This window comes from Colletotrichum jinshuiense, chromosome 7 (assembly GCF_051148585.1).
Source record: "Colletotrichum jinshuiense chromosome 7, complete sequence".
NCBI classification, from domain to species: Eukaryota; Fungi; Ascomycota; class Sordariomycetes; order Glomerellales; family Glomerellaceae; genus Colletotrichum; species Colletotrichum jinshuiense.
Genome location: NC_139314.1, coordinates 4,153,836 through 4,166,142, shown reverse-complemented (window position 1 = coordinate 4,166,142; position 12,307 = coordinate 4,153,836). Strand labels below are relative to the sequence as shown.

The window sequence follows — 12,307 nt, the reverse complement described above, 5'->3', positions numbered from 1 at the left end:
TGTCGGGTCGACAAATCTCAAGGAGAAAGCGGGCAGCCGCCCCTGTGGTGGCTGGAAACGCGGATAAGAGATGTCCCAGTCGTTCGTTGTTAATGGCGTCGTGATCCAGAACCCCCGGTTGATGCTGGCCATTGATTAACGTCCGTAGTAGTATGGACTGGATCTAAGAACACATAGAACACCGCAGCCTCCTGCCACTGGGCACATGGAAAAGACGGGAATAAACTGCCGTGGGCTTGGCAGATTAGCCTGAATGTTCGCGGCATGGATACAAAGAAGATCCGGGGGCCTTGAAGGGCCTCGGCCATTGCGAGCGAGACAACGCCTCTCCTACTCGAGCCAAGCGAGCCCCAAGAATAAAGACAAGTGAGAGTGAGGTCTCAAAATCACGAGGCAAGTCGCTTTCAAACGCAGGGGGGGGGCGAGAGGGAGGGGCACTGGCACCGTAGCTTTGGGGCGTGACCCTTTGGATCTGGCCTGTGGCTGTGGCACTAGCCATGGCACTGGCATTGGCATTGGCACATTGGCACATTGCACATTGGACTTTGCGCTGGCCCGGGGCCCGGGCCCTGGCCCTAGAACCTTGGAAGCTTGGAACCCTGGAATCTTCATTCCCGGCCATTGTCGACCAACGCCTCTAAACGCCACTGATTCAACACGTCCTCAATGCTGGAATGCCTGCCACCGTCGTCTCGATTCGATGAATCTTGTTCTCAGATTCGGCGATGAAATGATTGTACCCATACCAGCTCTGCTTTGACATGGACTGAGGCACAATGTTGACGGCCCTGCCCGACACCTCACTCGGTCCAACCATCAACAATACGACGTCCGTTTCTTCTTCCTCGCACTTCATCGCCAAGAGGAAAGGGAAGATCTGGGGTTTCCCAGTCCAGGCCAGGTTAGACCAGATCTGAGTCTTCGAAATCGCATGTCTCGCGCCCCGTCACGGTAGCCCTTGAACGGCCGAACACCTTGGCACCTCAGCCTTTTCATTCACCCATTCATTCTCGTTGCCATTTTTTGTCTACTGTGCTGTTCCCAACTCATCAACATTACTTCTTTTGCCAGCTTCATCCCCAGCCTTTGGCAATACTACTATATCCGGCCGCAGCCCGGACCGCCGAGAACTGCCCCCATCCTGTCATTGGGAGACAAGGTTCCAGCGGCCCCGCGGCTTTTAGGCCACACCCCTAGGCGCCCTGCATTTCCTCCCGCCCAGTCGCCAAAGTTCGCACTGGAACCCGCTCTCCCGCATTCCGACAGGCTGGGAATCCACTAAATACAGTGCGTCCGCGATCAGCCCTTCAGCCCATCAGCCCAGCAGAGCCAGGCCGCCCTGTCACCCTGCTGCCGTGGTCCCCTCCCGCGCGCGCAAGCTCTCCTAAAAACGCGGAATCCTCCATCATCCACGGCAAACCCCGTCGCGATACCTTCGAGTCCGCGCCAGGACTTTTTATTCTCCTCCCCCCCAGAGCTTCGCGACGCGCCGTCATACTCACAGCAGAGACCATGCCGGGTCGCCCACCGAAGCGACCGGCAGAGGCTGGCGATCCTGCTGCCGCTTCCGATGTCGATGTCGCCGCCCCTGCAGCAACCAAGGTGAAGCTGCCACGCCTCGAGAAAGGCGGCCAGGAGGACTTCTCGTCCGTCGTCAAGAACCGCCTCTCATCATACACGCGGACCGGCCAGGCCTGTGACAGATGCAAGGTGCGTCTCCTCCTTCGCCTTGCTCTCCTGCCTTTCCAATGCCTCGCCTGGTTCGACCCAACTCTCCGTTTTATCTATACTGACCGTTGTGGCAAATAGGTCAGGAAAATCCGATGCGACGCCCTCCCCGAAGGGTGCTCGCACTGCATTAACCAGAACCTCGACTGTTTCGTCACCGACCGCGTCACCGGCCGGACCGAACGAAGAGGCTACCTCCAGGAACTCGAGAGGGAAAAGACGGACATGATGAACCATGTGCGCGAACTAGAGAAGCTGCTCGAGAACAATGGCATCGAAGTCAAGCCCTACAACTGGTCGCCCTACGGCATGAACTACCCACCTCCCGGCGTCACTTACGATCAAATGGGCAACGCCATTGAAGATGCAGCTGAGAAGGATGCCTGGACCAAGGTCGGCTCTGTCTGGGTCAAAAACTACAATTACAAGCCCGCTGCCAGTCGCTCGTTTCCCCGGTCGACTCTTGAGTCGCGTCCAGCCCACAACCACCTCGGCGTGGGCTCCGACAGCGCGCCTCTAAGCTCCATCAAGGGCACTCAGCTTTCCATCCTGGGAACAACAATAGATGTTGCATCCTTCGATGCCCCCGACATGGACGAGCCCGTGCCGGACGCCAAGATTTCACAGCCTTTGTACAATAAATCCCTCCAGTCCTTCCTCCAATCATCTATGAACATCAATCCCACCGTCAGTATCGAACTTCCCTCGAGAAGCGACGCCTTCACCTACTCGGAATGGTACTTCCTCATGATCTGGCCTTTTCTCCCCGTACTTCACAAGCCTACCTTTATGAATATTGTGAGTAACCCCTTCTCGAAAAGCTGCTGCCGGACCTAACCGCCCATCCAGTTGACTCGCATGTACGACGAACCCGAATTCGAGCCATCCGTGCCTGACCTGGTCATGGTGCACATGGTTTTCGCCGCCATCTACTTCCAATACGGCGTGAGGAACTGGGAGCAGCAAGATACGCGCTCGCAGCTCAACGAACTGTCCAACAAGCACTATCATTTCGCCCTGAGCAAGATGTTCGACTTGGCGTCCTCGCAATCTGTCGCGGCCGTCCAAGCCATGGCCATGATTTGCGCGCACAGCCGCAGCTTTCCCAAGCCGGGCTGTAGCTCCATGGTCACCAACTTCGCCTTCCACCGAGCCCTCGACCTGAACATGCACCGTGCCATGAAGGGACCGGGAGAAACCACCAACCTGGAGAATGAGATCCGCAAGCGGACCTGGTGGACCATTCTCCTCGTCTATGTCACTCTGAATGGTCACCTCGGACGGCCGATGCCCATCACGGTGGAGGAGTACGACGTCGACTTCCCGGAACCCATCCCTGATGAGGCCCTGACGCCAGACGGCGTGGACCCCTCGGTGACGACGCCTTGTACCTACCAGGTGGGCCTCGCTGGCTTCAAGATTCTTCCTCTCTTCATGGAAATGTACTCCAACATCTACAGCGTCAAGCGCGACCCTAAGAAATACGTCGACGTGGTCAACTCCCTAGAAGAACAGCTCAGGCTGTGGAAGGAAAATCTACACGAATCACTCCAACTCAACCCGAGTCAGACGGAGCACGAGGGGCGGATGTATGCATTGTATATCCAGATGTACGCGCTCGAGCTCCGCCTCTGCCTGCGTCATCCGTCCGTGGCCATGACCACTGACCGCAAGATGATACTCGAAAATGCACGCATCTGCGAAGAAACGGCCGCACACATGCTAAAGGTCATTAAGAGCCTAGTGAAGTTGAAATCCCTGGACACCACGTGGTATCAGATGGCAGTATACGGTGCCGCCATCTTTACGACTTTGGTCGCTCACTGGGAACGAAGATTCGAGGGGACGCCGAACCAGATTACCAGTCTTCGCGAGGAGATGAAGGACTGGATGGAGATTATCAATGCGACGGTATCGTTGTTGGGTGAGCATTTATTGACAATACCTACATCCTGGGACTTGCCGCTAACCACTCGAATTCAGGGGCTGGTGACCGCATCAGCAATGAAATCAACGTCATCATCGAGAGGACGATTTGTTGGATTGAGCACGATCAGAAGCAGAAGGATTCATCACTTACCCCATCAATCAAGCCAGATCCGGCAGAGTCGTCGCCTTTTCAGCTTGCGGCGCCATCCCAGGCGTCACAGAACCTAGCTGCCAGCGCCGCCGAGACGGCCGCGAAGGCGTTCTATCCAGACTCGGCGAGTTCAAACGGAAGCACCCCGTACCCGTCGCTAGCCTATGCGGAGCAGCCATCCAACACCAGCGTGCCGTCGACGAATGGTTTCGAGGCAAACAACGGCTACTCATACACGCCTGTACAGCAGGCAACCGGCGCAGCGGACGACAACTCGGCCGAGACCAATCCCTTGATCGCGTTTGCCTCTCAGGCGACCCAGCATGTTGCAGATCCTACTGGCTCTGCCGCCGCCGCCGAGCTTCTCTGGAGACAGTCAGCATCGCAAGGGAACACATGGCACGACTGGACGGCTGCCATGGCCGACAGTCAAGATAGGTATAGCGCCAATGCCCTGTTGACCCTGGGAGGCGCACCTCGGGATCCGGGTGCCGTTACAGAAGCGGCAACGGTAGCTGACATGGTGACCGCGACTGCTGCACCGGTGGGCCAGTGGCCGCTGATTCTCTTCGACGGTGCGGGATCAACGGGGGCCCAATAATCACCCCGTCGTCTCGGTGTCCTGGCGCATACTATTCCTGCGAAGCGTTGTTTTCATCGTGTTTTCATCTTCGTGTCATAGAGCAGTGCTAGGCGTTAAGTGGGTTTATCCATAAAGGATGGTTTGCTGTGGTCCAGCATTTAAGGGGAAAAGGTACAAGGCATGGGAACAGAAAGTCGAAGGGTCGGCTGGGGCATTTGGGGCCAATCAAGTTATTGGTAGGGTTGTTTCTGGCGTTTCTCGGATGAACCAGCTGCGATAGCATGGTATCGCTTTAGCAATATACCTGGCCACCATGTGGACCATTACGAAGCATCATGCGATTTCTTTACTATCTTCCATGTGAATGTTTAATGCTTTGTTGAGTTTTTCTTATATGGGCTGCAGTCTCGTGCTAGACTTGCTGCCCAGCACTCGTGGAAGAGCACTGATCATTTTACACAAATCAGGTGAACCGTTTATGTAGATTAAAGCTGAACTAGCGACAATAGGAGGGATATGTCAGAAGTTTTCAAGCCAACACACAGCGAGGATAACCACCGCCCGGCCCCGAACCGCAGAGACCGAGCCCGGCAGCAATCTAGAAGCTGGAGGGCAGCTGGACCCCGAACGGGGGTGCAAAGAGGTCTCCGCAGGTGGTACCCTCCGCAGGCATAATCCCCAGTACGAAGAACGTGTAAAACACCCCAAACAGACAATTGCTGCTCGCCGAGAAGCTCGTGTGCCCGGCAGCAAGGTTCCTGACGAACACGCTCGGGGAGAACCTCGCCGCCACGCCCTTGGCCCCCTCGACGCTGCTCGCGGGGTCGCCCACGCCGTTGAGGACCACGACCTTGCCCTGCGTACTGACCGGGCCGCCGTAGGCGTCGCCGTCGTCAATCCGGTTGACGGGGTCGATCTTCCATTTCGAGCAGACGAGGCGCCACTCCGCGAAGACGGGCGCCACGCTGGGCGCGGCGTCCGCCATGCTCTTGTAGTAGGACGCGAACTCGTCCTTGTTTTTGATGTGTCTGCCCTCGTCGATGCAGACGCCGGCCAAGATTCCCTCGAACGGGGCCTCCTCGGTGAGCAGCGGCAGCGGCGCGGGCGGCTGGTTCAGCACGCTCGCCATCACGTAGCCGATCCAGCCGCCAGCCACCCCGGCCTCGACCTCGGACAGGACCCCGCCCAGCACGGGGAAGAACCCGGGGCCGTGCAGGGCTAGGGTGATGAAGGCGTGGAGGGCCGACCAGTCGAACTTCTTCTCGAGGCCGGCCACGGTCAGCGGCTGGGTCCTGATTTTGGCCTCGAGGGCGGTGTACCGGGCGCGGAGCTGGGCGGCCGTCGTCGAGGATGCTGCGAAGGCGCAACTCGTTGAAGGCGCGCCGAGGCAGGTGTAGAAGAAGGCGTCGAGGCCGCGCTCCGCGTCCTTGATCCCGGACGGCTGGGCAATGGTCGTGGTGTATGCCCACGACGACGGGGCGGGGCCTTGGAGAACAAGTCAGCGACGTAGTTTACATTGCATAAAATCAAACTAAAATAGGACAGGATGGGAGTTGTAGGAGCAGGAGTCCAAAAACTCACTCTCAAAGAGGAACTTGTCGACGACCTCGGGGTACACCTGCGCGATCGTCTGCCCCAGGTGCGCGCCCGAGGAGACGCCCCAGAAGCCCATCTTGGTGCGGTTCTCGGCCCTCATGACGGCGTAGTGGTCGACGGCGCTGGCGTACGTGCCCATGAACCGGCCGACGTCCTCGCCGTTCTTCTTGCACTTCTTGGCGAACGCCTCCGCGCGCTCCTCCCTGGCGGAGTAGGCGGCGTCGTCGGCGCCGAGGAGCTGGGGCTCCGAGAGGGCGAACTTTCTGCGCTCGTCCTCGGTCGTGAAGCAGCGGAAAGACGGCGTCGTCCAGCCCCAGCCGCGGTAGTCTGTCCTTCATGTCAGCGGCGATGGCAAGGAAGAGGGAACGGAAGGGGGGAGGGCTGGGTGGATGATGAACTACCAATTGCAAGGAGGTCGTAACCGGCGAACAGGGGTGCGTAGTCCTCGCCGAAGCGGACGAGGAAGTTGGTTGAAGACGAGCTCCAGCCGCCTAGGGAGACGTGGACGGCGCCTTGATGGGGAGGGCCGCCGGGAACAGGGACGTAGGGGAGCTTGACGATGGCGAGGTCGACGGTCGGCTGCCCGCAGTTGCCCTTGACTTTCTTGGGTTTCCGGGGGTCTTTGACCCTTGCGTGAACCTATGTTGTTGTTAGAAGAAAGGAGGCGGGATCCCAAGGAGATGAAGAGCCATTGGTTGCCGGCTTACGGTCAGTCGCGCGCACTTGAAGACGGTGTAGCAGTCATGCCACACGAGTTCGGTGCTCGGGGAGATTCCAGAGAAGACGGCCGGGTCGATCTCGTGGTGAGGGTTCTGGGCATGGGCTGGCAGGGCGGCGGCGAACAGGCCCAGGAGGGCGGCAGATGGGAAGAAGGACCTCATCTTGGAAAGAGTGGACAAGATGACGGTGAAGACCACCAACGAGTGCAATTGCGAGCACGTTGGGGCTTGAGGCACTTATACATATGTCATGGCTGATGTACAAAGGGGTCGATGTATTCGTAGTCATTCTGTAATGGAACTTCACATGGCGGTTCGCATTGAATATGATATGCCAAGACAAGCCAACTTCCCCTGATTTACGGCATAGTGCATGAGCAGACGACGGAATAGTGGCCAGAGCAGCCGGTGCGCGCCTCAAATGATGTAGAATTCAAACATCATAAGCCACCTAGACGTCTTTTGGGGAAAGTTTAGAACGGCAGCTCTCCAAGATCGCTTGTGCTAACTGGTGATTTGGGAGAGGGAATAAAGGTACCGCGTGAGCATGAAGGGGGTATTGGTGGCTGAAGACGGTAACCATTAGAGCAACGTGGGCGTCGGGATTTGACAGGAACTGGCTTAGTGTCAACGGCATTTATGGCTCCCAAGGCTGAAGATTGGGTATTTGGGCCTAGGCGCCATCAGGACCAAGACTGCGGCTGAGGGAGGGAAACATAGCAACGAGAACCAAACATTGGAGGGGGGGAAATACAAGACTTTGACTAATTGAGAAAATGCAGAAATCCGTTTCCATTCATCCTACAAAGTCCATGGTTGGGATGTTTCGAGGTTTTGTTTGGAAGTCAACAGGACCCTTTACAAGTTGAGAAGAGCTTTGCGAAGGGATGGAGGCCCGCCATGTTAATGGTTACACCGACTGCCGCCCCTTCATGCTGTCTCAGCCGCGAGATAAAGATGAGGTTTAATGTCGTACAATCTAATCAGTAAAATCCCATCGCTTCGGCTCGTGTTACCCACACAAAAACATGTCTCGCTCATTGCCTTTGGCACTACTGGTCTTCCAAGACCAAGCAGGGGGATCAAAAGGGTAAAAGTTCCTTCCCACTGATTTTTTCTGGTAGACAGAAAGCGTCACGTCTTCACACTGTCACAAATTGCACGATATCGATTTTTATGTTCAATTTTCAATTGAGCTGTCGTCAAAAGCCTGTGCCGTAGCGCAAAAGCTCAAAAGATTGGTATCAAAAGCCTACAACCGCGTGCAGGCCGCTACTTCACGCCGCGCATTTCGTCCCCTTTCTAAATCTCATCTAAATGCAAAACCGCTCACATATTCCAGCCATTGACATTACGTATAGCCTCATGGACGCGTCCCGCTCAGGCCGACTCCTTACGGACGTGGGCATAGGCCGGGTTGGTGGACTCGACCTGGATCTCGGGGGAGCCCTTGGTCTCGCTCATGTTGTCGGCGGCCAACTTCTTGTCCGAGTCGTAGTCGGTGACGCCAAAGAGCGCGTCCATGTGCTCCAGGGAAACACCCTTGGTCTCGGGGACGAAGAACCAGACGAAGAAGAACATGGAGAAGCAGAAGCTGCCGAAGATGAGGTATGTTCTATGATGATGTTAGTTCTTTTCTGCTTTTCAACCATGACGAGTATCGGAGGGAGGAAATCACTTACCCGTAACCGTGAGCACCGACGGTAGCCAACATGTTGGGGACAGTACGGGCGACGATGAGGTTGAACAGCCACTGGGTGGCGGCGGCAAGGGCGACGTTGAGGGAACGGAGACGGGCACTCGGAATCTCAGATGCGTAGATCCAGCAGGCCGGACCCCAACCAAACTGGAAAAAGGCGGCGAACAGGAAAATCGAGACGAGAGCCATGTATCCGGCGCCGGGGACCGGCTGACCCGCAACGGGCGGGGAGATTCTGACGTAGAGACCAATGTACAGCATGCAGCAGCCCTGGGCGATGGAGGTCCAGAGGAGCGAACGACGACGACCGAGAGAGTCGGCCATGAAGAGCAAGAAGCAGATGCAGGCGAGGACCTTGACGATTCCGTAGATACCGGTGCTGAAGAGGGAGGTGGAGCGACCAGTAATTCCCAGGTTCTTGAAGATGGTCGGGGCGTATGTGTTGATGGCGTTGGTTCCCGTCATCTGTTGGCAGATCATGAGGAAGATGGAGATCAGGGCACGGTTGCGGTTACCCTTGACGGTCCACATCTCCTTCTGCATCTTCAGGAAGGTGGCGTCGCCGATGAGCTGTCTCTCGTGGTTGAGCTGGTCGATAATCTCCTGGAACTCGTCCTCGAGGTATGGGTGCGTCTCGGGCAGGTTGCGGAGGGTGGCGAGGATCTTCTTGGCCTCCTCCCACTTGTCCTGGCGAGCCAACCATCTGGGCGATTCGTTGCAGAAGAGCATGCAGATGAGCAGCAGAAGACTAGGCAGTCCCTGGATAGCGAGAGGGAAGATGTACTGGGTCTTGCCCTTCAGGTTGAGCTCGGAGCCGTAGTTAATCCAGAAAGCAATCATTCCACCCGTGACGATGAATAGCTGGTAAAGACCGGTAAGGAGACCACGGATAGCACGGGGAGCGTTCTCGGAGACGTAGAGAGGGTTGATACTGGAGGCGGCACCGACACCCAGACCAGCGATGAAGCGGCCAACGAAAATGGGAGCGAGCTTTCCGAGAGAGACGGCCTGAAGAACGACACCGAGGAGAATGACGGCGGCGACGCCGACGAGGCACCACTTGCGGCCGTATCTGTCAGTCAGGGGAGAAGCAGCCAGCGCGCCGACAAAGCAACCGGCCTGGAGGGTTGAGACAATGTTGCCAACCAAGTTTGCGGAGTCAACGTTGGCACTGTTGTCAGACAGGCCATAGTCACTAAAAGAGCGAATGGTCAGTTGTGGGCTCAAAACGTTGGTTCTAGCATTGCTTGTGCGTCGCCTCTTTTTCTTTTTTGGGGGTTTACGTACTCTTGGAAGGGCTTCATCACGACAACACCACCGATGACGGAACTGTCCCAACCAAAGGACATGGCACCGAAACAGGCGGAGGCGGCGAGGGCGAAGACTCTCCAGCCGTAGATCTCTGCGGGATCACTGTCCATGGCGTCATTGTGGACGATCTTCTTGAGAATCTTTTGCATGGTCGTCATGTTGGGCAATTGTTTCTCGGTTAACAAGCCAGGCTTTGGCGAGTTGGTGTTGCTACTGCAGCGAGAGTATGTTGGCCGACGGGGACACGAACACCCTTTGCGGTTGAGTCTCGAGCCAATGGGGAGTCGGCTTACGAGGTGGAGGGGGTGGTGATGGGCTGAAGATGTAGGGACGAAGCGAGGAAGAGAGGAAAATGGGTAACAGAGAACGGGAGATGGATGCCCTGATATATCAAAGGCCCGGGTCGGTGTTTTCCTTCCTTGCTGGTCTGGAGGTCGCTTCTTACCCCAGATGTAGCCGGGAACCCCTCACAACTAAAATAGTCAGCGCAATTTGCCATCCTTCTCACATGTAGCAGAGTAGTGTGGGTTGAGTACATGCTGCCCACTGCGTGCTGCGTACTTCTCCGTCCGGAGCCTTGGTCGCAGTCGCTCCTGTGCGTCCCAAGTCCAGCCCCGTCGTCCAGTCCAAACCCCTGCCTCATCCTGTGTGGCCTAGCTCGTCCGGCCGCGCATCTGTGCCTCTGAACCCCATGAAATCGAGCCTCAACGAGTACCAAGACGGACGGTGAATTATCCATATGATTTTCCACCATTCAGATAAGGCGGGAAGGCAACCCGACGGCGTTGGACCGACGGGGGCGGCAGAGGAGCGCCTTGGCCTTGGTGGAGGGGACATTTTCGGTTTTGCGATCAGCCGACCAGGGCTTGTAATTGGAGGCTTCAGGGCAAGCGTGGGACATGGCAAGCATTCGGTGTGGGTGTGCGTGCGTGTGGTGGTGGTGGTAGGTGGTGGTGGTGGCCGGATGGGATGCAGCAACAAGCATGGCATGGCTGGGCTAGTCTCAGAAGCTGGGCTGGGCAAGCTAAGATATCCGGATGGAACTTCAGTCAGACGGACGACAGGTCGCTCGGCGCGAGCCAAGGGGATCAGCATTGCAGCGACGAGCTGTTCAAGATTTGAACAAGACCTAAGCGACGGGCTTGGTGGCCTTGACTCTAGTCTCGGCCGCCTCTAAGCTTTTGCCGTGTATGTTGCCCAAAAGCTTGAGGATGCCAGGTAGAACCGGGAAGTGGGATTGAGGAAATGGGATGAGGGGATAACCATATACGGCGTGTCCACCTCCTCCAACGCTTGATGGGTTCGTGATAACAGGCCGGGCGTTAGCTTGCAGGACGGGGGCGGCAGTGCTAACAGCTCAACCTTAACAGCAATAGACGTCGCGCTCTGGGGCCCCCAGAAGCTAGGGAGGACTCCCCAGTCCCCCGTTCCCCAGTCCCCAGACGCCCCCCAGCTTTACGAGGTGTAGCAAGCGAGGCAACAAGAGACCGGCAGGATGAAGAGTCCCCGAGCTCGCCGGCCCATCCTCTTTACGGTTGGGACCGCCGAAATATGGGCCGCTCCCTGCCACAACGACGGCGCGTGATACGCTGGAGGATGCAGCTTCCATCGTTTCAATCACAGAATTTCGTCCACGGAATTTAGGCTGCTGGTGGGGGTGGGGAAGGTCGCGATGACAACGAGACGAGGCAAAAAGGCAGAGGAAGAGGAGCATGGGGTTGTATGGACCGGAAAATGGATGAAGACAGGGAAGACGGGCCTAGTGCGCTGGACTGAGTTTAGTCTCGTCTGCGGTGCGTATGCGCCGACAGGGTACAATTTCAGGCATGGGACGATGTACAAAGGTACAAGATCAAGTCTCCGTGGGAATAGTCTTTAATAACGACCAGTCTAGTTGGGCTTCGGGCCACACTCTTTTGCACCTCCATGTCGCTTTCTGCTCCAACCAGCAACCCATTTGTCGACCCATCCCATCTGGTGGATTCTGCGGAGAAAGGGCGCGAGTGATTGGAATGGGGGGATGGAGAGGATGGAGAAATATTGGGGATCGCGGGGGGTGCGTGCTAGTGTAAATGAGGGGATGGGGGCCGGCACGGAAACGAACCAGAGACGGATGAACCACACCAAACAAACAAACGAGAGACAAACTCTGGGTGGCTGAATCAGCATCTACTGTATCGGTGTCTCTCTCTCTCTTCCTCTTTTTCTGTAAGACAGACAGACTGTGTCTCGGCTGGCGCTTGTCCATAGCAGGATAAGTCTCGTCTGCTCGTGCTCGTGTCTTTACTTCAACAAGCGCTCCATGCTCTTCCTGGTAATCCGACTTGTCTGTACCCCAATCACGACTCATATGACCATTCGTGGATGGCTTCTATGACTCCGCCAGGTGATACGGGTCCCGATTCGATCAAACCCGCCAAACACGGTCGACGTGTGCCAATAACCCCTAACCCAAGCCATCCTTCACCTCCTCTTCCAGCACCCCGAATTTTGTGGCGATAAACCACGGGGCTTGGCGTTGCGTCTTGAAGCGCATTCATTTGACGGAAAAATTCATTTGCGTCTCTGACCTGAAAGACCTGGATCGCACT

At 56.7% G+C, this 12,307-nt stretch overlaps 2 protein-coding genes across 2 annotated transcripts; one reads left to right on the top strand and one right to left on the bottom strand.

The window, feature by feature from the left end:
• Window positions 1–1,512: 1,512 nt before the first annotated feature.
• On the top strand, window positions 1,513–4,409 carry EsH8_VII_001088 (uncharacterized protein; the record flags this gene model as incomplete). Its single annotated transcript, XM_083271221.1, has 4 exons — window positions 1,513–1,710; window positions 1,810–2,526; window positions 2,578–3,652; window positions 3,712–4,409. 4 exons carry the CDS (start codon window positions 1,513–1,515, stop codon window positions 4,407–4,409), a joined length of 2,688 nt encoding a protein of 895 aa, XP_083128778.1.
• A 580-nt stretch (window positions 4,410–4,989) lies between these two features.
• Window positions 4,990–9,874, bottom strand: EsH8_VII_001087 (uncharacterized protein; the record flags this gene model as incomplete). Its single annotated transcript, XM_083271220.1, has 7 exons — window positions 4,990–5,876; window positions 5,973–6,314; window positions 6,389–6,626; window positions 6,695–6,942; window positions 8,104–8,321; window positions 8,389–9,600; window positions 9,693–9,874. The coding sequence occupies 7 exons, from the start codon at window positions 9,872–9,874 to the stop codon at window positions 4,990–4,992; spliced, it is 3,327 nt and encodes a 1,108-aa protein (XP_083128777.1).
• Between the last annotated feature and the right edge of the window lie 2,433 nt (window positions 9,875–12,307).